The 26,479-nt window shown below is 40.8% G+C and overlaps 4 protein-coding genes and 2 long non-coding RNA genes across 6 annotated transcripts; 2 read left to right on the top strand and 4 right to left on the bottom strand.

Annotated features, from left to right (window-relative positions):
• Positions 1 to 1,815: 1,815 nt before the first annotated feature.
• LOC148846728 (uncharacterized) lies at positions 1,816 to 5,659 on the bottom strand. The gene is made up of 3 exons (XR_016101305.1): positions 4,762 to 5,659; positions 4,258 to 4,368; positions 1,816 to 2,356 (listed from the first exon to the last, which is right to left on the bottom strand). It is a non-coding gene; the product is annotated as an uncharacterized LOC148846728 (long non-coding RNA).
• Positions 2,350 to 3,592, top strand: LOC148846729 (uncharacterized). The gene is made up of 2 exons (XR_016101304.1): positions 2,350 to 2,764; positions 2,965 to 3,592. It is a non-coding gene; the product is annotated as an uncharacterized LOC148846729 (long non-coding RNA).
• Positions 5,660 to 5,832: 173 nt separating the features above from the next.
• PME1 (pectin methylesterase 1) lies at positions 5,833 to 9,572 on the top strand. Its single transcript, XM_088952054.1, has 2 exons — positions 5,833 to 7,314; positions 8,654 to 9,572. The coding sequence occupies exons 1-2, from the start codon at positions 6,225 to 6,227 to the stop codon at positions 9,334 to 9,336; spliced, it is 1,773 nt and encodes a 590-aa protein (XP_088808180.1). The 5' UTR covers positions 5,833 to 6,224; the 3' UTR covers positions 9,337 to 9,572.
• A 6,685-nt stretch (positions 9,573 to 16,257) lies between these two features.
• On the bottom strand, positions 16,258 to 16,659 carry LOC148846726 (uncharacterized). Its single transcript, XM_088949405.1, has one exon. It carries the CDS (start codon positions 16,657 to 16,659, stop codon positions 16,258 to 16,260), a length of 402 nt encoding a protein of 133 aa, XP_088805531.1.
• A 1,910-nt stretch (positions 16,660 to 18,569) lies between these two features.
• Positions 18,570 to 20,925, bottom strand: LOC148846725 (Plant invertase/pectin methylesterase inhibitor superfamily). Its single transcript, XM_088949560.1, has 3 exons — positions 19,728 to 20,925; positions 19,430 to 19,590; positions 18,570 to 19,346 (listed from the first exon to the last, which is right to left on the bottom strand). The coding sequence occupies exons 1-3, from the start codon at positions 20,666 to 20,668 to the stop codon at positions 18,655 to 18,657; spliced, it is 1,794 nt and encodes a 597-aa protein (XP_088805686.1). The 5' UTR covers positions 20,669 to 20,925; the 3' UTR covers positions 18,570 to 18,654.
• A 680-nt stretch (positions 20,926 to 21,605) lies between these two features.
• Positions 21,606 to 26,479, bottom strand: LOC148846724 (pectinesterase-like). Its single transcript, XM_088949561.1, has 3 exons — positions 25,464 to 26,479; positions 22,852 to 23,205; positions 21,606 to 22,402 (listed from the first exon to the last, which is right to left on the bottom strand). The coding sequence occupies exons 1-3, from the start codon at positions 26,188 to 26,190 to the stop codon at positions 21,711 to 21,713; spliced, it is 1,773 nt and encodes a 590-aa protein (XP_088805687.1). The 5' UTR covers positions 26,191 to 26,479; the 3' UTR covers positions 21,606 to 21,710.

Below are 26,479 nucleotides of genomic sequence, written 5' to 3'. Positions count from 1 at the left end.
CACGAAGTCTTCGAACTTCAGGCCGAGCTCCGCCCAAGATCAGAGCACCTCCCTTGTCTTCAGGTCCAACCTAACACGGGGGTCCTAGATGGCTGCCCTCCAATGAGTCGGGAAAGGCCACCCCTCAGTGTTGTGGACCACAAAATAGCGCCTCTTCTAGGCCGGGACCTTGTTGGGGAGCTCGTGCAAAAGTTTGAAACCAGGGCGAGGTGACAAATAGTAAGTTTGCCTATGCTCGGGCAGAACACAAGACGAATTCTTCTTTATGGAAAGAATAGAAGAAAAAACGTCAAGTTCAAGGGGAAGGTTGTAATCGTGAAAAAGTGAAATGGTCCCTACGATGTTGCGGATAGAGTTTGGGTGTAACTAATCTATGGTGATGTTGAAAAATTTTACGATCTCGACTATGAGAGGGTGAAGTGGAAGACGAAGACCAACTGCAAGCTGTTCCTCAAAGATCACGATCTCGTCATTACTGTGATCCCAAGGGAAGTTACCTAAGGGGATGCTATACACAAAGTTGTTGGAAAGTTTGGCAGCCGACCTTGATGTGAGGTGGAAGCCAGGTTACCTGAGGCCTCTCTCTCCCTCTGAGGTGAGTTCACCTTGGGAGGACCGTGGACCACATCCTGACCCAAAGTAACCTCCTCGGTAGGACGAGGATCCACGGTCTGAGCCGAGGATTTGCGGACTTGTGGTGAGGAAAACGAGCCCCTTGGCCCCTATTTATAGCCAGTATATCCGAGGATCAATGATCAATGTAGCGCGTGTTTTAACGTCTGTGAAGTTTATAAAACAGCGTGACGTCTGCGCGTAACTCAGACGCAACCTAGGTTATTCTTGAGTTGAGCCAAGCGGTTGAATAGGTCCGACCAATGATTCACCCGTCAAGGCGCTTAGAGCTCGTGCCAAATCCACTTGGACTCGTCATGAACTCCCCGCACCGGGTTGAGACCCTTGACTCGGGGAGTGGGGGTCAATTGATGAAAGGTGATTTGGCCTGACCTATCGAGAAGGGGACACGTGAACGCGACCTGATTAAGGGATGACAGCTCAGCCTGACAAGCATAGTTCGCAACAATTGGAGCTCGAATATTCAGCCACCTCGGCCCAAAACTCACCTCGACGTCGAGGCACCTCAGCATCCAATCCAGTTTGAAACTAAAGAATTGAAGTATCAGCTCAGAGCTAACAACCCGAATCGCCACGTAACTGACTTCAGATGTCTCTCCAACAGATCCCAAGTTACTCGAGATCACGATGAGCTAACAGATCCCGACTTTTCTGAGATCACGATGAGGACTCATCCCAGCTCCGTCGGAGTCGGAAGTGAAACGATAAGCCTTATCTACGTATTGCTCCTTCGGAAGTGGAACGAACCCTATTTTCACACCCTGGAGATCTCGAAGCACTTTTGTGAGACCCACGACTACTCCAGTATATAAAGACGGGAACCTCAAGGCAAAAGTACACATGATTAGTCTACTCTCTAGCACTCAAGCTCTCAAGCACTCAACTCACATTTACAGCATATTGATTTAAACATTGGAGCAACATCGTCACCGTCCACCTGAAATTCGAATCGTCCTCCATATATAATAGTCAAATCGTGCACCATCAATCTTCATGTACAAGATGAGCCAAATCTCTAGGAATCTCTAGGAATGTGGGGATTACTATTGATCAACTTTAAGTAAATATCTTTCATTAATTCCTTTGTTAGGCAAGTGATCGGTACAAAGAAAAATAATGTATTGTTTTTCTTTTTATGTTTTTTTTAGGCTGGATTGAGATGGTAAGATTGTATGCTTTGTATTTTGGTTTTCGGGCAAGGTGGATTATGTCTCCCCTATTTCTATCTTTTTGCCTTTAATTAATATAGGATAAAATATACAAATATTCCTTTAAGTTTCTAATAACCATAAAAACCTCTCCCGTAGTTTTACTTTAATAAAAACCTTCCTTTTAACTTTTAAGGAATTGGACAAAAATCTCCTTTCCTTGATTGATCTAGACGAAAAATCAATAAAGTTACAAAACTACCCTTGATTAATCTTCAGGAAATCATTAAAATATTTCAAAATACCGAATTGCCCCTGCTTGTATCTTTCTAAATTTTTGTGTATCTTTCATTCTCTCTCCCTGTGTCTCTTCTTCGTCTCTTACTCGAAGCTCCTGCGATCTTCCATTGTGTCGTCGGAGGGGAAGGGTCAGCCGTTGCCTAAATTCAGCGAGTGGGATTTCAACAGTTCTGCATTAGCCGAAGGATTCACTGTTACTATATTTAATAAAGCCGGAGATGAGAAGAAGACCGGTGGGACTGTGGGGGGTCAGTGTCACTGGAAAAAGACGAAGCCTGCAAGCAAAATGACAAAGATCAGTTTCCCCAAAAGAAAAGATGGTTCTGTTGTGTTTGAACTCTGAAGTCTGAACCCACGCTTGACGCTTCCTTGGGAGAGACGTCAACAACTTTTTTTGTGGTGGTATCAACAACTCTGAAGTCTGGACCCACAGGCGCCCATTTGTGACGAGCAGATCCTGTCACCTTGCAGGTTATTGATTTTATTTTCCATTGAATCTAACAAACCCTAAGACGGGTCGTCTGGAACTCTGAACTATCATTACCTCTATCAGTGTGTTCTAAAAGGGGAAGTTTTGATCTGGGGTCTATTGTGATAAGGAAAGTCGTTCTGCTGCATTCTAACATTTGATTGCGTCTTGGAGGGTCACTGCAGGGCAGACGAATTTGTGGTCTAGAATTCAGGTTTGCGAAGCTTGATATGTTAGATGTGATAATTAATTCTGGTTGATGTGGTAGCCACTTCACCGTTTCTCTTGTGTTTCACCTTGTTCATTGTCTTGGGTTTGTAGGAATCCTCAGATATTGGACTTTAAGTAATCTAAGTCCCTGTCAAAATCTAATTTTTCTGATAACCACTACCCTATCTTGGATTACTTTTTCAGAGAATGGATTCAAGTGGAGTATCTAATAATGTTCATGATCATGGGACTTCCGTGGACGAACAAAAGAAGAGATTAAGATGTAACTACAGTGCAAAAGTGGGAGAGAAAAGGAGAGAGAGAGATCAACGAAAGGAAATGTTTCTGAATGTTGGAGATGAGACTCTCTGGGAGTTGGCTTCCAGGATATAGTTGTCTGAGATTCCGCAAGCAAGGCGCTACCCACACAAGCCTTCGACTTCTCTGTATCCTTTTAGCAGCCTCGGTTTCTTGGTGATAATTCGAATTATCCAGTGAACTTTTGCTCTGAAAGTGAACCGTAACACAAGTAAAAGTGTTGCTTGAATGAGAGCAATTCCGATATTTTGAAATAATTTAATGACACTGACGATTAGATAGGGGCAATTTTGTAACTTTATGTTTGAATTAGTGAGGAAGAGAGGTTTTTGTCGAGTTCTTTTAGGGAAGATTTTTGTAAGTGAAACTATATGAGAGGTTTTTCTTTTGGCTTCCTGTGTTGCCATTATCCTATAGGTTTGTTCTAAGCTCTGAGGTCGCGTCCACTAAGCTCTGTACTCTCACTCAATCCCGTTATATATAGTTTTGCTTCCTGTGTTGCCATTATCCTATAGGTTTGTTCTAAATGACTAATTCTGTAGAGATTTGAACGACTGTTTTCCTTTGATTTGTAGCAATTTATTCTTCTTTTCTACTTGTTGATAGGTTAGATTCTGATTGGATTAAATGGGATGAAACCTCTCGGGTTATTGATTTGTTACCTGCTCATTTCTTTTTCCTCTAAATGTTGGTTAGCCTAGGTTGTGGTTTCTTGGTTATTTAAATTCAGGTTGAGTGATCATTTGATTCAGCCCGGTTAGTGAAGTGATAATTTAAATCCAGGTTAATTTAATAATAATAATAATAATAATAAATCCAAGTGATAATTTAATAATAATAATAAAAAAAAATAGAAAGGTAAGAGAAAAATAAAAATAAAAAAAAATACAAAATACAAAAGATTAAAAAAATTAGAAAATAAGAAAAATAAAAAAAAAATAAATAGTCCTATAAAATAAACATACAAATAGAGTTTCATGAGATAGTAACTGAAAACAATAAATAATTGATGCAAAAAAAAAAAATAATAATAATAATAAAAGAATGAGGACAGTAGGTTGCATGTGAGGTTCATTGAACCTACAACGGAGAGGTTGTAGTTACTACATCTCACGACTCTATATTTAGTAGGTCATCAGCAATCAAGGCCATTAATTGTATAAACCCATTAATTCATACCTGAACTGGAATACAGTCAACTATATGATAATTACAAAGCTGAATTTGCTTATTATTTGTAGAATGTCGAAAGTGGGTTTAGAATGGTCTAACCCGCCAGAATAAAAAGCCCTGCAACAAGTCAACAACTATTTGGATCAGCTAAGAGGGTATGGACTTGTTCAAAGTATAAATTGACAAAAAAAAATAAAAATAAATAAAAATAAGTAATGTAAACCATCATCATCCATTTGTTAGAATTCTACATTTGATCAAATATTATATTATATGCTGTATGAAAGATGACAAGAAAAGAAATCATAATATGAAAATCACGCTTTTGGAATTGGAAATTCAAGAACAAATTTATGAGTTTCTAGTTTAAAAAATAATGCTTTGTTGAAAGTATATATGAGGCCTGAGAATGAAATCATAAAAATTAGATTAAAGAACACAATTTATTTTTGGTACAAAAACCAAGGAGAATGAAACACTCGCTATTATATATGAGGCCTGAGAGATTACAGGTTCCTAAAAAAGAAGAGGAGGCTAATTAACACGTAGCTAAAACCATCATTGGCAAGCCGTGTTCGATCTCCAACAAGCAACAAGAAACAGCAAAAGAGGAAAAGAGGCCGGAAAACAACAGCTCCTGCTCCTGCTCCTGCTCCTGCTCCTGCTATTATAATTATGACCTTACCCAGTTACAACGTCCCAAATGAATTATGAATGCTAGCCATAAGCCAGCTACACCAAATAAGATTAGGGAAAGGCTGTTCGGTTGACACGGTCTCACACGTTTTGACCGTAGTTTCACACTTTCCGACCATTGATTACGGGGAGAAGGAGGTCTTTATGATTTTCCATTTTCCATTTGACGTAGGCGTTTACTTGCTCTCAACAAAAGAAAATCCATATGGCAAATTGGCAATTGTCACAACCCCATGCGCCGCTTGCTTCAAAGTTCAAACCCCGCAATGACAGCATCGAAAAAATATCAACGGCCACAAGTTTTAAGTTTAAAGTTTAAACAGTAAAGAAAACGCCAGAAGCAGAGATCAGAGTCATCATATTCATACCATATCATCGGGTATTTTCTTTTTTGTTAAATAAATATAAATAATGCCTAATAAAAATTAATAATTGACGGCTTCTTATCGTTTACAAATGTCTACACACGCTTCAATCTTGCTATGCTTCGGAGGCGGCCGGATGATCCGCTGCTCGCCGCTCGTGGTTTGTTAAGTAGCCCGTTTATACTTTATACACAGTGTGGCGACCCTAGCGGATCCGGGGCTGGGTTGGTGTTGGTTGGGTGCCTTCGGAGAAAGTGGGCCTCCACACTCCCCCAGGCCCCCACCCAAAAGCAAGTCACCTCAAAAGAAAAGAAATGCTCTTATCTTATTCTATTCAGTATTCACTATTGGTCCTTTTACATTTAAAATGACCAAATACCCCCCCCCCCCCCCCACCCCCAAAAAAAAAAAAAAACATAAAATTAAAACCGTGGGTAAAATTATTTACCAGAAAGAAAAACTGAAGGTGATAAGTAATGACATGACATCCACTGATCCTCATTCCATGATTTCCGTGCAGGGGCCAGATTGCATCGGCAGACAGCACGAAAGAGATGTTAGGTTCAGGCAAAGGGTGACTGAGGAGAATCTTGATAATTTTTTGACCCAAGTTCCCAACTCCCAACCGAGTGAAAGAAAACCATTGGCATCTTACAAGTTACAGCTACGGGTTAGGAATAAGGGCATTTTTGCCATTTAATAAATGTACGTGGAAACCTCCAAGCTCCTACTGTAAGCATCCAAATCCAACTCAGCCAAATAAAACTCCATGATTAAATATTAGACAAAAAGGAGCATTCGTCGATAGCACTTCTAACCTAGCTTAAGCTCTTCCTATAAATCATAAAATCCCATCATCTTCCTGCATCTCTTCACTTGAGAAATTGAAACACTGAAACGCCCACCCAAATCATGGACACTGTCAAGTCCTTCAAGGGATACGGCAAGGTCGACGAGCATGAAGATCTCGAATTCCGCCGCAAGACCCGCAAGCGTCTCATCATCATTTCCGTATCGGTGATCCTCCTTCTCACCATCATCGTCGGTGCTGTCGTCGGCACAGTCATACACAAAAGCAAAAACGACGACGACGGCCAGAACGAGCAGACTCCCTCGTCCTCCGAAACCTCCGTGGCTCAGTCTATCAAGGCCGTCTGCAGCGTCACCCAGTACCCCAATTCCTGCTTCTCAAGCCTTTCTTCACTGGCCGCCCAGAAAACCACAGATCCAGAAGAGCTCTTCAAGCTCTCCCTACAAGTCGCCCTTACCGAGCTCTCAAAGCTCGCTTCTTTACCCACGAAGCTTATCCCCAAGGTCAACGGCGATCCTCTTCTCGTATTAACGCTGCGTGATTGCCAAACCCAGTTTGAAGACGCCATAGATCAACTCAACATGTCTATCTCGTCCATGCAAGTGAGCCAGGGTGAGAAGTTGTTATCGGCTTCCAAGATCAGCGACCTCAGGACATGGCTCAGCGCGGCAATCACGAACGAGCAGTCCTGCTTAGACGGGCTACAAGAGTTGAACAGCACCACCGCTGCAACAGTGTTTGAAGAGTTGAGGGTAGCAATGAAGAACTCAACCGAGTTTACAAGTAATAGCTTAGCCATCGTGTCCAAGATACTGACCCTTCTCGAGAACCTCGATATTCCAATCCATCGGAAGCTATTGGATGTGGGGTCTGACTCTGATGAGTTTCCGGAGTGGATGCACCCTGATGACCGGAGACTGCTGCAGGAGACGGGAGTGACGCCGGATGTGGTGGTGGCCAAAGACGGGAGTGGCAAGTACAAAACAATCGAGGAGGCGGTGGTGGTTGTGCCCAAGAAGAGTGTGAAAAGATTCGTGATATACGTTAAGGCGGGTATGTACCTGGAGAATGTGGTGCTGGATAAATCGAAGTGGAATGTTATGATCTACGGTGATGGAATAGGTAAGACGATCGTGTCCGGACGATCGAACTTTAAAGATGGGACCCCCACCTTCTCAACTGCCACATTCGGTAAGTAAGCAGCAAACTTGACGATATAAATAAAATATTTTGTGTTTAATTTTTTCTATTCTAGTATTCTCTTTCCATTTTTTGGAATGTTTTTTGCACTGGTATGATGCATCTCACCTTTCATTCTTGCAATCTTGCTTCAATGTTATGCTTCTTCTTTGTTCTTAGAAATCTTAAATATTAGGCTAGTGCTGCAGCTGCTGTTGCTTATTCTTGTGTATTGAATTGAGTTAATTGGTGATATAATGAGGTTGTCCTGTATAAAATTTATCTTCTTAGTCAAGGACTCAAAGGGTGTTGATTGATGACTCGGAGATGTGAATTAATAGAGCAATAGATGGAAACTGACTGACAGGTCTCCACCTCCAACTCTCCTCTCCAAGTGGGAAGATGGAGGAGGAATAGTAGTAATACGTTGGGCGCAGGCCGCAAATTACGTAGGATGGATCGAGTCAAAGGTAGTGGTAGATAGCTGTACCGTGCGGGGCCTGAGGGTGCGAAACTTTACATTGCTGGTTGCTGCATGTGATATAGTTCAGCACTTCAGCCATGACTTTTAAAAGTCCCAACAAGCATGGAGGGCCCACTGAAAATGACTAAAGGGAAAAATAAAGGAATAAAAGAGACCTGCTACATGTATGCTACATGATATGGCCGGCAGGTATTTAGTTGGGTATAATATACATATGGGGGTTTTAACCGTTAAAAGAATCTTGGCCGTGGATTGATGTCATATATTGTCATGTGTGTGGGTGTGCTTGGAGGATTGGGTTAGCCCAGAGACCCGCATGTCCATATATTGACATGTGTGTGGGGCTGTTGCTGTAAGCGGCCCGCGAAACACGGAGCATTAACATCATAACATGGGGGTAGGATGTGTGATGCGGGCTCGAGAAAAATTAGTCTGATTGATTGCAGGTGACTGGTGAGTGGGGCCTGGGGGAGTGGTGGTGGTGGTGGAGGTGAGTGACATTTCCATATTTCCTCGACTCAGGAGAAATGAGAGAGATGTGGTGGTCATCACATGACATCAGGTGGCATTTACCTGTTAACAACATAACATATGTGTATGTCTGAGATTCCATCGTTTCAAATTTTAAATAACAACTGAGATTCTCCTATTCATCATACTCCAATTTAAAATTTAAATAAAATGGAAACACTAATCTCAATTACATTACATATATATAATATCAGGAATGCCTAAATTTATTCTATATATAGCTGATTATTGTATACAAGTAATATGTAAATGGAAAAAAAAAATGAATGGAACAGATTTCATCTCCATCTATGATATCTAATCTAATGCTCGCTTTAATTCCGTCTGCATGCACAGCTGTTGCTGGAAAGGGGTTCATTGCTAAGGATATGAGCTTCGTCAACACGGCGGGACCGGAGAAGCATCAGGCTGTGGCCTTACGATCCGGATCAGACTTGTCCGTATTCTACCGATGCTCCTTTGATGGCTATCAGGACACGCTATACGCCCACTCCAACCGTCAATTCTACCGGGAATGCGATATCACCGGGACCATTGATTTCATATTTGGGAACGCAGCAGTGGTTTTCCAGAATTGCAATATCAGACCCAGACAGCCCATGTCCAACCAGTTCAACACCATCACAGCACAAGGAAAGAAGGATCCCAATCAGAACTGTGGGATCTCCATCCAGAAATGCCAACTCGTGTCGGCAGGTGCTAATTTAACGGCCAAAACCTATCTTGGTAGGCCCTGGAAGCCATATTCAACCACAGTCATCATGCAATCGACCATTGGTGGGTTTCTGGATCCCGCAGGATGGATTTCCTGGGTGTCCAACGTGGATCCACCTACCACAATATACTACGCGGAGTATATGAACACTGGCCCTGGCGCTACTACTGACAATCGGGTGAAATGGGCTGGCTATAAGCCCACTATATCTGCCACTGAGGCTGCGAAATTCACGGTGGATTCTTTTATTCAGGGGAGCCAGTGGTTGCCGGAAACTAAGGTGACATATGGTGCAACCTTATGAGAACCGGACCGGTATTTATTGTTTTTTTTTTTTTCTTTAGGCCATTTGTTTTTGTCTTTTCTTCACAACATTGATTCTAGCTTATACTTGGTAATTGATATACAGAGAAGTGTACCTTTTTTATAGTCTGATCTGATCAGAAAAAAAAGCGAAAAACTTATAATCCTTGTAATATTCTCATCATGCACTATGCTGAAAACAAAAATCATGTAATAAATATATGAGCATTTGAAATACTGTCCAGTCTTTACTTAGGAAATAGGAATTGCCACATCAGCTTCACATGTAAAGAAGCAACGAAAGCCAAAATCCTTTTTAAAAAAAAAAAAAAAAATCTCTCGAGACATTTGATTGTTTTGCTTAATAATGCATCATTTGGGTTCTCGACATTTTTGAATTAATTTTTTTAACCAACCGGTATGAATTGTAATCCCTTAATTTAATTATTTAGTTTAGTTTTAACATAAAAAATTACAGACCTTACATGGTATCAGATTCAGATCATATGGGCGCAACTACCACTACCACATAGGCATTTCCTCCGGAGTCCAGTCCTATATATTCCTATGAAAACAAAATATTTGGAAATGCAATCTGATTCCGTCTCCAAATTGATTTATTAAACTCAATCACTTAGAGAGCCAAAGAAGCATACAAGTGGTATTTGGACATGAATGAAACACAAAACGTGACAAGTGGTAAATTAGAAGGATGCATGGGCTAAAATGCTATGTACTCTGGTAGGTTGCAGTGTCATCATCATCATCTTCCAGGTCAATACTTAAAAGAGTGGCCATCTCATTCTCTAACATGGAGTGGAGTGGACTCTCGAGTACAACTAATGTTGTTTATGGTACCGCGTCTCCATCGGAAATATATATTATATTATATAAAAAAGGGAAAAGTACGGAGACACGATGCAGAATTCTGAATTCCAGCCCCTTACAACTAGCCCTGTCCCTCCTATAAATCACATCCTCCCAGTGAATTTAGCATCGATTCACGATTCCCCTGGACCTAGTAAATTCTGAATTGGGCTGTTTTTTACTTCTCCCTATAAAAAAAAGGGAGTTGGGAGTTGGAACAGGTTCTTTCTATTGTTGTTCTCTCACACAGAATCATGTTATCTCGCCGGCCACCGCCCCTCCAGGTTCCTGTCCCATATTATTTATTAGACAATGGAGCAGTTGCCTCCTCATAATGTGATTTTGTTTTTTGATAGATACTATTATGTGCTTAACCCTTAACCCCATCATTTATCTTATCTTACTAACCTACCTCATCCACTGAGAGAGAGATTAGATTCATGGGTTTAAGATGTGTGTACCGGGTCCATAAAATGCGTGGGCCCTTCAGCCGTGGGAGTAACTGTCATGTGAATATGAGTGTGATGTTCACATCATCACATGGTGGGGATTCACACTGCCTTTAGTCCTTTTCATGCTGCTTCTTTTTCTTTTAAAATCAAAACTAGGGACCCGTGTGATGAATAGAATTTATTAAGTGAAAATAAAATAATAAAAATGGTCATTTACTAAAATACCTCTTATAATTTTATGAATTTGTTAAAATCCATCGTATAATTAACATTTTACTAAAATACCACTTATAATTTACAATGGATTTAATCAATCTTCCATTAGGTGATAATATTGTCCTAATGTTCACTTAAATAAATTTAATCAAAAGAATAAAAATAAAAATACCATTTTCCCTTAATAAGACACGGGCAACCACTCAATTAGTTATATTTTGTCAATTTTATTTTCTGTACAAAAAAAATGTTAAGGGTATTTTTGAAATAAAAAATCATGGGCCCGATGGCAAAAAAATAATCCTTAATGAAAGGTTGATTAAGTAAATAAGTTGTAAATAGACCTGTTCATGGGCCGGGCCAGGCTTTCACTTGTCACTAATGAAAATATACTAGGCCCGAGCCCGAGCCCAGCCCGACCAACGGGCCTATAACTTGGGCTTGAGCCAACCCTGATAAAAATCCCAAAGCCCGAGCCCGAGCCCGAAGCCCAACCTAATTGAAAAAAAAAAATTTCTTATTCAAATTAGAATTAAAAATTCAAATAGTATTTTTCTTTTCTATTTAAATGAACAATGGGCCTACAAGATGGTATTTTTTTTCCCTTTCTTTTATATTTTAAAACACAATTTTACATTATTAAATCAAAACATTTATTCAAATGGACATAATCACATAACTCATTTTAAGTTTAATATTAGCTCAAGTCGGGCCGGGCTATTTTGGCAAAGCCTGAGCCCGACGCTCGAATTTTATGTGGGCCGGGCTTTTTGGCCCGAGGTTAAGCCCGTGGGACAAAAAGCCTGTTCAAGCCCGTCCGGGAGCTGGGCCGGCCCGTCGGGCCACCCGGCCCATGAACAGGTCTAGTTGTAAAATATATGGGATGCTTTAGTAAAATGAAAACTATAAGGTAGGCTTAGGTAAATATGTAAAACTATAAGGTGTGTTCTAATAAATAAACTTAATATAAACACATACGAGTATACAATTGTTTTATATTTTCAACTTTTTAAATAATTAATAATTATTCATATTTTATATAATACTTTTAATAACTTTTTTATAATACAAAAATAACAATAATTAATTTCAGTTAGGTTTATTCATCAAATTGATGAAACCGATCAACTTGACTTGAGTTGGTCGGTTTTCTAGTATTTTAGGTCGGTGGTTCAAAAATTTCTCAATTCAACCAAGTTGGATCAGTTTCACTTTGACCATTTGTAAACCGACCAAAATCGAAGACCTAACCCTGGATACATATTAATATTTTATATTTTAAATATGGACAAGCAGGAACTTTTCCATATTTCTTAGTCCAAATTGTTTTAATTTTTTAAGTTTAAATCTTTTGAACTGGTTGACCAAACCAAAAAATTGACCCAAACTTATACAACTTGAGTGGGTCAGTTTTCACAAAAGGTCAGTCAATTTTAGTTGACCAACTCTCCAACTTGACCAGGTCAATTTGGTTGGCCAAATAGCCTATGACCGAACCGAACTATTTCACGAACACTCATAATTTTAGCTAAATTAATAGTCTTGTCTCTAATAAATAACAATGGTTTAATCTCCAACATATATTGACAATGTAAAGCGAAAATACACATTTATTGAAAATATATTGATAAAAAAATATAATAATTACAATAATTACAAAAATAAAATAAGTACTAAAAATATATTAACTTAGTCAATAAATAGTATAATCTCCAATAATAGTTTAATCTCTAATAAATGTTAATCAATAAGTTATAACAAAAATACAACAAATACAATAAGCATAATAAATTAAATTTAATATTTTCAATAATAATAGTTTAATCTCCATTAATTATTGAAAGTTTTCTGTTAGATAACTGATGATGCGCAATCTGGAAGCTCCTAGCTAAAAGATGACCTGGACCTTAGTCGTATAGCGAGTTGGACCAAGCTACAAGACAGAGGATTAGAGCACTCGAGGCGGTTAACCCGGCGAGGTCGCTCCGATGCTTAAGTCAGTACTGTATCGTGATTATGAGCTAGAATTTGAGTGCTAGAGAGCTTGGATGGAAGTAATTGCCCGTACCTGGACCATGGAGGGATTGATGCCTTTATATAGTTGAGTTATTGCGGATTTCCTGGAATAGTTTGGAGATTTGTGGCTTGAATGGATGAGATCCGTTTCCGCTTTAGTCGAGGAGTAACGTATTAGTCAATGAACCTCATTATCGCCGCCCGATTCGGGCGGGGAGAAGATAAGGCTTGTCTTTATAAGGTATGATCCCGTAATATTCGAAGTCTGCTAGGAAGCTATTGGGATTGATTATGTGTCACTTCGGTTCTTGGGCCCCAAACTCGATTAGGCGTCGAGGTGACTTTATGCTGGGCTTCGCATACCACTGACTAGGCTCCCCTTGCTGAGTTGTCCTATAGGCAGATCGTGTCCATGTGACATTTATTTACTAGGTCGTGCCAAATTATACCTCATCAATTGCCTCCCACTCCTCATGGTAGGGGTCCTAGCTCGACGCGGGGAGTTCACAACGAACTTAGGTGGATTTGGCATGGAATCTAGGTGATGTGGAGGGGGAGTTGTTGGTTGGATCTGTTCGCGCATTCGGCTCAACCAGGAAGTGACCCAGATCGCGTACCCGGTACACGTAGACGTTAAGCCGATTATAAACCCCGCGGATGTCAAAACACGTGCTAAATCGATTTCAACCACAGGAGGCGTGCAATTGGTTTTCCTAGGAGCCATTGGATCATGTTGATCTTGACCGTTGATTCCCGGATATACTGGTTATAAGTAGGGGCCAAAGGGCCCATTTTCTTCGCCACAAGTCTGCAAGTCTACAATTTTTGAAGTTGCGCTCAAGTCTTCCAGTTCGGTATCAGCCTTTTCTGGATCCGAGGTCGCTTCCCTTTCTTCGGTCTGCCTTTTGATGAGTCCACCTTCCTTTGCTTTTTCCTTTTGATTCCATTGTCCTTTCCTTTAATATGTCTAGTCTTAGCTTAGATAGTCTTCTAGACGTGAGTGGTGAGTCCACTGGGGCCGAGGTGGATACCTCGGCTCAAACCGTTGATCCTCATCCAACCGAGGTGGTCACTTCAAGACAAGATGTGGTCCTCAGTCTGCTCGAGGTGGACTCACCTCAACGGGAGTGAGAAGCTTCTGTCCACCTCACACCGAGGTCGGCTGCCAGACAACTTCGGCCCACCAATAATGACGGCGGACAGGGTCCTAGCCTTTGTAGCCCAGTACAGACTCCCTAGCGACCTTGTGTATAGCATCCCCTTAGTCAACTTTCCTTGGGACCACGATCACAACGAGATCGTGGTCTTCGAGGAGGAGCTCGTACCCGGTCTGCGTCTTCCACTTCACCCTCTTATAATCGAGATTGTTATATTCTTTAACATTACCATAGACCAGCTACACCCGAACTCTATCCGTAATATCGTAGGGACCATTTCTCTTTTCCATGATTACAACCGTCCCCTTAACCTCGACGTCTTCTCTTCGATCCTTTCCATTAAGAAAAACTCATCTTGCATTCTGCCCGAGCACAGGCGAATTTACTACTTGTCTCCTTGTCCCGGGTACAAACTGTTGCATGAGCTCCCTAACAAGGACTCAGCTTGGAAGAGGCGTTACTTCGTGGTCCGCAACACCGATGGGTGCCCCTTCCCAACTCATTGGAGGGTAGCCATCCAAGACCCTGGCGTTAGACTGGACCTGAAGACAAGGGAGGAGGTCCGATTTTGGGTGGAGCTTGGCCTGAAGTTTGAAAAATTCGTGACCAAGGAGAAGCTTGTGCAAGCCAGCCTAAGTCCTCCTGGTAGGCCGCTATTTGCTGTACTTTTTCTATTCTTTTACCTCGGTACTGTATCTGACTTAGCTCATTTCTTATCACAGTTTCCATGGACGATATCCCTGCCGATGAGCTCTTTGGGAGCATGAAAAAGGGGAAGAAGAAGAAGAGAACCTCTAAAAAGGCTCGTGTCAAGATTGAAGCAACCACAACTGAGGTTGCCGTTCTTGAGCCCGAACATCCACCTATTGCCGAGCAGCCTCCCATAATCAATCTGGTCGAGGAGGACTCAGGCAAGGCTACGTCTTTAGAGCTTGTTCCAACGACCACCACTTCTTCAGGTAGTGATGCTCCAGTCCGGAGCATTTTGACAAAGAAGTTTGGCCTTCTCAAGAGCAAGGATGCGATGTTTACTGAGGAGATCGCTCATTGGGCCGACTTGCCAGTTGCTCAGCTCGGGGCTTGAGCGGCCACACACTGTATGGTGGTATGTTCTTGAACTTATCTTTCAAATTGTCTTATACTTAGATTTTTTGTATATTGATACTCGTTTTATTCTCTTTGTAGGTGAATTCCTTTATCCACGCCTTGGCTTACCAGTCCGAGGTGAACCTAAAGTGGGCTCTCGAAGCCGAGGAGTCTTCCTGAAATGCCCATGCCAAACTGAACTTAACTCGCAATGAAATCAACAAACTGAAGAACGACATGCGAGCTAAGAAGGAGCTCCTAATTCTGTTGATGACAGAGAAGGAGCTCGAAGAGCATGAAACGACATTGAAGAGGGAGATTGAGAACCTCGAGGCCCATGTGAAGGAATGAACCAAACTCATGTTTTAGGTGAAGGAGGAGGCCAAGGTTAAGGCAGTTGAGGAGTATAAGTCCTTGGTGGAGCTTCGGGAAAGGTTGGTCAAGGTAGAGACGGTGGGCTACCGTAAGGGGTTCAAGCTCAATAGGTGGTTGACCCGGTGTAAATTTCCCCACCTCGATCTCAGTGCCATCACCATGTTGAAGATCACCAAGGAGATGGCCATTGAAGCTGCCAAGGATCCGGACTCCGAAGCGGAGAGTGATAATGACCTACTTGATGACAAGGGAGAGGAGACCGGAAACTACCAATTTTTTAATCATATTTCTTGAATTAATAGGATGTCATGTGTCTGAATAGTGGTAGTGGGTTGTGGGCTTTAATAGCAATTTTTTAGAAAATGTCATATATCTAACTTTCCAGAAAATGAGAAAGCTACATATCTATATGGTGGGGGCAATGTTGTGGCATGTCCCTTAATAAAATCAAAATAATAGTAGTTTATGCATTTGATTCCAAATAGTTAGGATATTTTTTGGTAGGCAAACATGCACCTGGATCAGATTGGATGAGCGAGGCTATGTAGTACAACCAAAACCTGGTTGTATCTATCAACTGGTCCAGGTTAACCTGATCACTTTCTATGACTCGAGAAGAGACCATATCTTGGTTCCAACCATATAATTTAGCTAAAGCTATTTTTGTTTGCTGTGCAAATAGATACAAATTTTGCATTTGCTTCAGTCTTTAGAATTCGTATTAAAATTAAAATCTTCAAATAACCGAAACTGTCACTTCTTAACCTGGGCGTTATAGTACCGAGCCACTTTTTGCTGGTATGCCACAGTCCGAATGTAGGCCATGTCTCGTACATCCTCTACAAGGTCTAGGTTGGTACGGAGCTCGTCATTATTTGCTTCCTCATCATAAGCCTCAAGTCGCAATGTAGGTACTTCAATTTCTGTTGGGGTCACCGCCTCTGTACCATATGTGAGGTTAAAGGGAGTCTCACCCGTTGCTATCTTGATGGTAGTCCGGTAGGCCCAAAGAATGCTGGGTAGCTCATCCACCCACAACCCTGTAGCTTGTGCAAGACAAACTTTTAGCCCACGGAGGATAGCTCTGTTTGCTACTTCGGCTTGCTCGTTTGCTTGTGCATGTGATACCGATGTGAAGTTCTGCTGAATCCCCATCTTAGCGCACCAGTTTTGAAATTTAATATCTTCAAATTGCTTCCCGTTATTCGAAATCAAGATTTTGGGGAGTCTGAAATGCACAAGATGTTTTTTCCAAAAGAAATTTTGCACGTTCCAGGCTGCAATGCTTACTAGCGGTTTGACTTCCACCCACTTTGTGAAGTAGTCTACTGCCACGACTAAGAACTTCCTCTGTCTGGTTGCCAATGGAAATGGACCAAGGATGTCGATTCCCCACTGTACGAAGGGCCACAGACTAGTAAGATACTTTAAATCGGTAGCGGGTTGATGGAGGATGTTGGCATGACTCTGACATCTATCGCATTTTTGACGAGTTGAATGAATTCATATTGGGCTTAAAAAATTGAGCTCTTGGCCTAATATATTCAATAGTTGGATTATTGAATGTAATTAATTAATTAATTAAGTAGGTGTTTGGCATCAGTGATGGGAACTAGGGCTATTCACGGGTTGGGTTTGGTCGGTTTACTAGTATTTTTTCAATCGACCTGACCTGGTCGGGTTACCTATAGATCAAACCGGAACCGGCCCTCTATTAAATAAAGCTGGTCTGGTCGGTTTGGGTTTCAACCAACTCCAAACTTGTACAATGCACATGAAGTCAAAGTACTAATATTATATATAATATTTTAGAATATATTTTATGGAAATATATATTTAAAACCAAAACATATATACAAATATAACAAAATATATATTTTCTAATTTCTGAATATATATATATATATGATATATTTCAGAATATATATTTATTATTTAAAACTAAAATATCTATATTTAATAGATATTTTTTTCAGAATATATATTTTTTCACATAACTTGGTCTGGTTTTGGTTTTCACATATGAAAATCGAAATTGAACCGAATAATCGGTTTATTCATCTTTGCAACTCGAAACCGATTAGTAGTGAAGAAAAACCGGCTAACTCGGGTTGGCCGGTGTGGATTTATTTGTGAACAAACCTACTGGGAACATTGTTAAATGTAATTAACTATTTAATTAAGTAGCTTTTGACCCAAACAAAAAATGGTGCTTATTTTTTGTTTGGAACTGATGCTGCCACATAGGCATTTTTTGAGAAAACAACACTGGTTTTGTTTGGTACCAGTGCTGGTATGGTAGTGACGTTTTCAATATTGATCTATATTATCAAACATCCGATATGATGCCATTAATGCCACGTCATTGCATCATTGGCAGCAATGCACTATTTTCTTAGGAAACATTACATTTGGTGTTGCTCCATACTACACTTTCCCAATTTCAAAAACATGGTTTAGAGCAACATTTCTTTTTTTTTTTTTTTTCTGAATGATACCAAACAAAAGGGTGCTATTTGAAGCAGAAAACGGCATTGATGCCAAACATCGCCTAATTGGGCCTGTGTAATGATAATGCTGATAAGGAGGTTGATAATGCGATTAGGTGTACTACGACATTTTGATTAGCTCATGAAGAATTAATCGTGTAGTACAGTAGCTAATCATGTATAGTGCCGAAAATTACTAGCTGAATTGTCAGAAATTTGGAACGTGGGATTTAAGGAGGAAGAGTTAATTATAGTTGGAATGAAAGTTATAATATTTTCTTTTTCTATGCATGATTTAAATAGTAGAACAAGAATAAGAACAAGAACAACAACTAATGTATAGAAAAATAGACAGAACTAACACCAGCAACACCACCATCGATCACTGCTTGAAGTCTTAAACCTATAAATGACTGGCAGAAACTCTCCCGTCCCATTCAACATTGCTAATTAACCCTTGTGAATCAATATTAATTAATTGTTATAGTTAATCCACCTCGAATGTCGTCGATCGTCCTTTCAATCATCAATAATTCAGTACAGTATCAATTTTTTTTTTCTTCTATTGGGAGCTTGTTTGTTTGTTTGTTTGTCTGTTTGTTTGTTTGTTTAAAATGCCACTTAAATTTGTAATAAAAATGGTCAATATTGTACAACACGCTCAGTTATATAATCCTTGACGAAATGGTGCACCTGAGGCCTGAATCCAGTTTGTTTCTAAGAAAGTTCCGACAGTAAATTTCTCGGCTTCATCCTTTTTAATGACCTTAAAACCAGGCCATTTGACACGAGCAGTAAGCTTAGCCCCAGGTCCCCTATTGTTGTACTCTGCATAAAACAATGTGTTGAGGGCAAAGTCACCATCCCAAGGTAACCATCCATCTGGTTGAATCACATCGCTGATGGTTGATTCCATAATAATAGTCCTAGAATACTCCTTCCATGGCCTACCAAGATAACTCTTGATCTTTGTCCTATCAGGTACTAGTTTATCATCAGGCAAGATGCGACTATTTTGTATAACAAGGGCTGTAGTTTCCCGCTTGTCCGCCCTTCCTTGGGCAGTAACAGTGTTCTGCTGGTTGTCTAAGGGCTTTCGGACCATAATCATACAGTTCTGAAGGATTACTGATGCATCGCCGAAGATGAAGTCGATAGTGCCGGCAATCACACAACTCCGGTAGAACTGTCGGTGGGTTTGTACATATAGCGTATCTTGGTACCCTTCCATCCTGCAGTTGATGAAGACGGAACGGTCAGCTTGGACCCGGAGGGCTACTGCCTGATGCTTTTCTGGACCAGCTGTGTTTCTGAATCCCATGGCCATTGCCGTGAACCCTTCGCCCAGTGCCGCTACGTACCAAAAGAAGAAGAAGAAGAATCAATATAATATAGGATCGACATATATTACCATAAATTAATTAAAACAAACTTACCAAAAGTTGCAGTCTGGAAGGTCCTAACCCCATCTACAAAATTCTTGCTCCCTGTGACAATGCTCTTCATTGATCCATCCCCATACATTGTTACATTTACCATATCCTTGGTCACTATCACCGTCTCATCGTAAACTCCTGCCTTAACGTAAATGACGTACCTGCATTAATTTAAGGGATTGCGTGGTCTCGATTCATTCATGGACAAGGCAGGGCCAAAAAAGAGAAGAAGAAAAATACTTGATGATTATCTGTTTGTTTTGTAAAATAAAGAGGAAGAGTGGAGGAGGTAGCATACCGCCCAGTGTATTTTTTAGGCATTTTAGCCAAAGCATCGGAAATGGTTTTAAAATCTCCACTTCCGTCTTTGGCCACAACGGCATTGGGCTTGAGGTCGACGGAACGTGCCTTCAACATCCTGCGGTCTTCATGGGACATCCAATTAGGGAGGCCGTCCTCACCCAGACTGGTACCGGTACTAGAACTAGTACTAGTACTGGTGGCTTGTAGAAGGCGACGTTTGTTTCCTCCCGATAACTGGAGAGTTGACAAGATGGAGGACACTTCAGCGACAATGGCAAGAGCATTGCTAGTCAAAATTTTTGTATTACCCAAGGTCTTCTGCATTTTGGTTTTGGATTTCCCTTCAGGGAACCCATCAATGCATGTCTGCTGGTATGATATTACAGCACTTAGCCAATTATTCAAGTCATCAGCCTTGGAGGGGAGCATCTCGACGTCCTTGTCACTAACGGTGGAAATTGAATCCTGTAATTCCTCCTTGGCATCTTGAAGCAGCAGCTTACAATCCTCGTAGGCACCTTGCTCTTCTTTGTTTTCGAAACGGAACTTTGATGTTTGGTTGAGCACATTCTCAACCTCATCCAGGGTCACCACAATCGAAGCCCTGAGAGCATCCTTGGGGTTGGTGGAGGAGGCATTATTCTTCAACACCTTCTTCAGGCTTGACTCGCATACGCTTTGGTAGTCTGTAGGGTTACATATCATCTTTATCCTATCGGCGCGCTGCGACTTATCTTTTTTAGGCTTTACTTCTTGCTGAGACGACTTGCTTGAACCTGAATACTCCGATATGTAAACGATGGCGAAGACGCCTGCGGCAATTATAATAAGGAGAACAACTATAACAACTGCTGCGATGGTTAACCTCTTTCTCAGCTTTTCCTGCCTTTCCACCCTTCGACGGGCTGACACCTGGCTAAATTCTTGGAATGCCATGCTTTTAGCTTGATTAGCTGAGGCAGAGGCAGGGGGGGGGGGGGGGGAGTCCCTCTGCCTTAGATCCTCCAAGCTAAGGCAGAGAGGACGGGAGGCAAAGGGTATGTTCTTTGTTGTTCCTCTTGCTTCTCCTCCTCCTTCCTCTTACTCTTCCCCTTTTTATTTCTTTCTTTTTTCTTCTTCTTCTTCTTCTTCTTCTTCTTTTTCTCCTCCTCAGTTTTCGAATTGTTGGGAGCTGCACAAGTTTGAAGTATTCCATTTAAAAGTTGGTCAAGGGAAATGGGTGATGGGGATGAATCATCTAACCGTCTCACCACTTCCCCCGCTATTTTAAATTTGACTATTCTTTCTACCTGCTAACTTACAATAATACCCCGCCATCCATTCATCTTTCTTATTGTGTTGTTTCTTCTCCGATGAGGGATAATGAAGTAATTTTGCACGAAGCAGCCCTATATACTTTGTGGTTGTGATAGTTTTATTCTATACCCCTTAACTTTTAATTTGGTTAAACTTTATACAACCCTTAACCGACTCCTAGCAAATTAATTTGTGGTAATGATCGCTAGTTATTATTATTTGTATTTACCTAATCTTGTGTAAATTCTGTTAACTAGGCCAGGCCAACAGTCACGAAATTAATTAAGTAAATTGGTCTCCCACAAATTACGCCAAACATGCAAATACAATTACGAACACCCTTAATTTCATATATGTCTATATATGCATAATACATACATATTACAAACGCATGCATGCCATTTAATCGATTAATTTAATTAAAAGAAGCCAAACTTTAATTGATTATCTCCTCCCAGTTAAGTCCAAACTACTTGCATGTAATCTACGGATAGCCAACTAAAATGAAATAATTTCATTTTTCATTTTACTTGAAGTAGTGGATGGAGTACTTATAATTATTATAGTACAAGAGAGCTAGAGGAAGGTGTAACTGTGAAATTTAGTTAATAAAACCTATAAATAGTTACATTTCATTTGATTTTGTACATTTGAATAATGTATCCTAATCACCAGTTTGCCATTACAATAATCCCCCATTAAACGGTATATCCGTGTAAGGTAACCAAGTATCACCCATGGTGAAGTTATAAACCGTAAAATTCCAAGCTTGTGAAGCATTCATCAAGCTATAACCAGGCCATTGCACTCTCATACTAGTAATAGCACCTGGTCCATAATTCTCAAACTCACCATAGAAAAGGGTACTTAACCCAACCGTTCCATTCCATTCCAACCAACCCACGGGATCGATGAGGCTATCAATATAAGACTGCATGTATACAGTTCGTGAATACTCTTTCCAGGGTCTACCAAGAAAGTTACTAGTTGAGTTCAAGTCCTCAGCCAAGTCTGGAGCAGCTCCAATAGTGCAATTGTGGATTGAGATCCCCGTGTTTTGATTTGGGTCTGTCCGTCCTTGGGCAGTGAAGGCATTCTTCTGGTTGGGCATGGGTTTACGAGCATATAGGTTGCAATTCTGCAACACTGCGGCGGCATTCCCAAATATGAAATCTACTGTTCCATAAACATCGCATTCCCTGTAGAACTGTCTTAGACTATGTGCGTAGAGGGTGTCTTGGTAACCTTCAAAACTGCAGCGGTAGAAGGTGGAGACGTCGGCATTGTTCCTTACTGCCACTGCTTGGTGTTTTTCCGGCCCAGCGGTGTTCCTGAAGCTCATATCTACGGCAACAAATCGCTCCCCAGAAACAGCTGCATTGAGAGAGAGAGAGAGAGAGCAAGTAGTTTAAATTTCTCAATTTCAAATGGTAAAGAATGATTAGCTCAGCTAAGCAGTACTCATCAAGACTACTCCACAGGTCCAGCCAAAAGGAGCTCAATTCATGCATTACGCCCATGGCCCATGTGCAGTTTTAGGCCAAGAGATGGGCTTGGGCTAAAACTCTAACATATGCCCATGCGCAGGTTAGGGAATGATTTTCATGCCTCAGATATGATATACCCATGCATGTGCAGACTGCAGAATTCGCAGAGAGATGGGCTTGGGCTAAAATTCTTAACATAAAGGCCTGCCCATTGCCCGGTCCAGACCTTTACGTACCCAAGCCAACAATTTTAAACTAATTTTCTTATATTAATTGTGTAATTGTGTGTCTCAAATAGAAATAATTACCCGAGCCAATTAAGTATTCAGTACTCACCAACTGTTGCTGAGTTGAAGGTTGTCCAGCCATCCACCACGCTTCGATTCCCAGTAACGACTGTGCGGTTAATCCCATCACCAAGTAACATTATATTCTTCTTGTTTTTGGCTACAACCACATACTCCTCGTATATTCCTTCCTTGACGTAAATTACAAAGTAGCCATCTTCAACCTTGGAATTATTTGGTGCAAATGCAAATGCATCGCCGATCAAACTGAAATTCCCGCTTCCGTCCTTAGCAACTATAGCAGTGTCGTTCACCAGGATCCTATCACCCAGTCTTTCAGCCAAAGTTTGATTCTGGCCACCACTCTGAAAACCGATAAGACTCCTCCCAGGCTGTTTGGTCCCTAACAGCAGCAAATTTAAGTAACAAATTATTACTTTATTTATTTATTTTTTCCTTCCTTTTGCTATTTTAGTTACTGACAGACAGTGAGACAGCCATGAACATATATATATTATATAAATGCAAGGAACCCAACCTCTATCATCAGTAGGTCTTGACAATGTCCTTAAAGTATGTATTTTGATTTTTGAACCAGGCAGGCAGGCAGCCAACCAGATGGATACACCTTTAAATTTAACATTAAAATTTTCAATACTCATTATTGTGGGATTTCCAAAGAAAGCCTTCAGGCAGAACATTTTATAGTCACCACGAGTATGGGGTTTCTAGATAAATAATGGGATTTCAATACTCATTTAATAACATAATGCTTCACTTTTTAGGTTTCTAAATAATGGGTAATCAATTTCAAGGCTTGGCTTTACTGGTGGTCTCCCCGTTGTAGGACATAGAATTAAAAAACGGGAGGCTGTTTTTTATTACCAAAACAAAACAAACCACATTCACCTTTGTGCAATGCGCATTGGCCAGGGTGAGATTGTTTCCGTAACACAATTAAAAGAATTTTCTAGGCTAACTTCATATTGACAAAGTGCACTAGTTAAAAGGCTCAAACTTCAAAGCACAATTAGTACACTATAGGCTAACTTCATATTTGACAAAGTGTACGTGGGTTTGCCTTAGAAAAGCAAAATATCAATTGGACTGAATTCCTAACCGGATGTCAATGCATTGATGATACAACTGATGGGCCTCCATTATCGATCAGACCCACATATTGAATCCAAGCTAAAATAATAGAGAATGACTTGTTGTTTAAGCCCAAAGGAAAACACTATTCATCAACAGCAAAATTACATCTCCTGAGAGACCAATCGGACCATGTCATTTAATAGCATATTGAGCTACATGAACGAGATGGATGTGTATGTGTGAGGGCAATGAGAGAATTGGGTAACTAGGTGATGTATTAACTTTATTAAGGGAAATTCTTACCGATTTTGAATTGGAAATCCCATCTAATTAAGGCAGTTCAAATTCCGCTTCTATTCTACAGACAGCGGGTATCTGGAATTGCACTTTTACTTGAGAACCACATGTTCAAGTCTAATACAAGTCATTTTCAAATCATTCTATTAAATGATAATTTTAGTTTAACTTGTTCAATGATATACCGTGTTCAAATCCATATCCAATCTGAGTCAAATTGGGATCTGGATATTAATGGGTCAAATTTATTCAGATATATCATTGTATCAGTTTGCAGCCCAGATAGCGGGCGGGACATCACATACACACACACACAAAAAAAAAAAAAGTTAAAAAAGATGCTCAAGATGGGTCCAATGTGATTGTAGCGGGTTTACAACGCAACTGAGCTGTGAGCTGTCTGGTGCCTGCCAATATCACTGGCGGTCCCATTCACTTTAGGCTCTGTTGGGAAGCAATACAAATGCAAATATATACAGTATAAATGCATACAAAATAATAAAAAATATAAGATTTTATACTATATATTTGCATTTATACTCTTTCCAAATTCAGGCTTAGGAAAATTATTTACTAAGTAAATATAATTATTTGAGTAAATTTTTTCTTGAAAAAACGTTTATTGAAAATAAACTTTTCTAATCCCCACATTAAAAAGCATACTTGCTCTCAGAATCCAAAAAAAATGCCCCTAAGATTAAATTTGCAAAGAGTACAAATTCAAACATGTAAAAGGCAGAACATTGTATTTTATATTATTTTGTATACTATACATATTTGTATTTATCATTCTTCCAAATTGAGCTCAAGTCTAGAATGATCTGATTCAACCAAACCAGTTGCAAAGCGGCAAGACAGTGATAGTTGTGTCTCATTTAGCTAAAAAGAAAATGGGCTACTACGTTAGTTTGTCTGGGCTGAGATAGTAGATGGAAGGAATTGGGATCTGTTTCTCGCAAAGCGGGCCTCACACCGTCCTCACGGGAGATATTCCCGATGTGCAGCCAGGACATGCTGTGAGGCGCGCTCTGTCACTAGCAGATCCGAACTCATTTGAAAGTCGGAAGGCTCTGAACACAGACCCCACAAAACTGAAACTAGAGCACAGGAATTGTTGCCTTTTACTTTTTTTTTTTTTTTTTTTCTTTCCTTTGATAAATTTGTCTTTTAACTAATTTAAGCTTTGCTGCTCTGTATTTCTGCTATAGTAGTTAGAATTAGAGACCCTAGTCGCTAAGTTAGATGGGCAAGGTCTACTTCTTTTCTTACCTCGGTCGGATTGGGATTGGTACCCGGTTCTCCATACCCGGTTCACGTCGGACAGAAACCGCTCCACCTCGCTCGTCTTTCGTTTCCTTCCCCGGTGTTTCCGCCGAGCCAGAGCCTGAGTCACCAACCCAAGCGAAACGCTATACAACTGAGTGGCATTACTGAAGGGTGCATACAGAGCACCCATCATGGCACTCCCGGAAGCCTGAAGCCCATCAAAGCATGTTTGCTGGTTCGTCACTATGGCACTCAACAGGGTCTGGACCTGATCAACCAGGTCGTCCGTCAGTGACTCGGCAGAGTTCAGTTCTGTGGTGATGGTCACCAAGTAGTCCACATTGAGATCGGACAACTGTCGGCAGTCGTCTAGCGCACCGGCCTCTATGTGGCTTAGAGTGGAGCGTTGATTGCGGTTGAGGTACCGGTCGATCAGATAGGAGGTCTTCCTGGCTAGCTTGAGGCACTGCTTGACGGAGAAGCGGCCGTAATCGTAGGGGCTGGAGGGAGAGAAGCGGAAGGCCGATAGGATGGAACGGCAGAGCTTGGGGTATAGAGTGAACTTACAAGCGGCGGAGGGTGACGGAGAGAGTGGCGGAGGTGGAGGGGAAAGGGAAAGCGGTTGGAGGGCAGGCAGGGGAGGTGGAAGTAGTAAGAAGAGAGAGAGTAGGAGAATGAGGTAAAGTGACGGTGACGGCATTGTGTTCGGTTTGAACATTCGAGTGCTCATTCTGGATTCTGGTTGGATTTTTCATTTTGGATGGCCGGCCGTATTTAAAGAATAATATGGAGTATTGTTTATGCTAAGGAGACGCGCGGTTTAACGCGCGTGGGATGAAATAAATAAAAAGGGTCATTTTTATTTGGAAAAAATACTAAACCTTCCATTTCCATATGGCCTATGGGTGGCATTATTTTATTTGCATGTGATATAACATTAACATGCATCTAAAATTATTTCAAACCCCCAATTTTGCTCTTGATGGTTGAAAATATCATTATAAATATAAATTAGTTGG

Source organism: Nelumbo lutea, chromosome 6 (assembly GCF_056320005.1).
Source record: "Nelumbo lutea isolate HS-2025 chromosome 6, American lotus-T2T, whole genome shotgun sequence".
Lineage (NCBI taxonomy): Eukaryota > Viridiplantae > Streptophyta > Magnoliopsida > Proteales > Nelumbonaceae > Nelumbo > Nelumbo lutea.
This window is presented reverse-complemented; position numbering and strand designations above follow the sequence as displayed.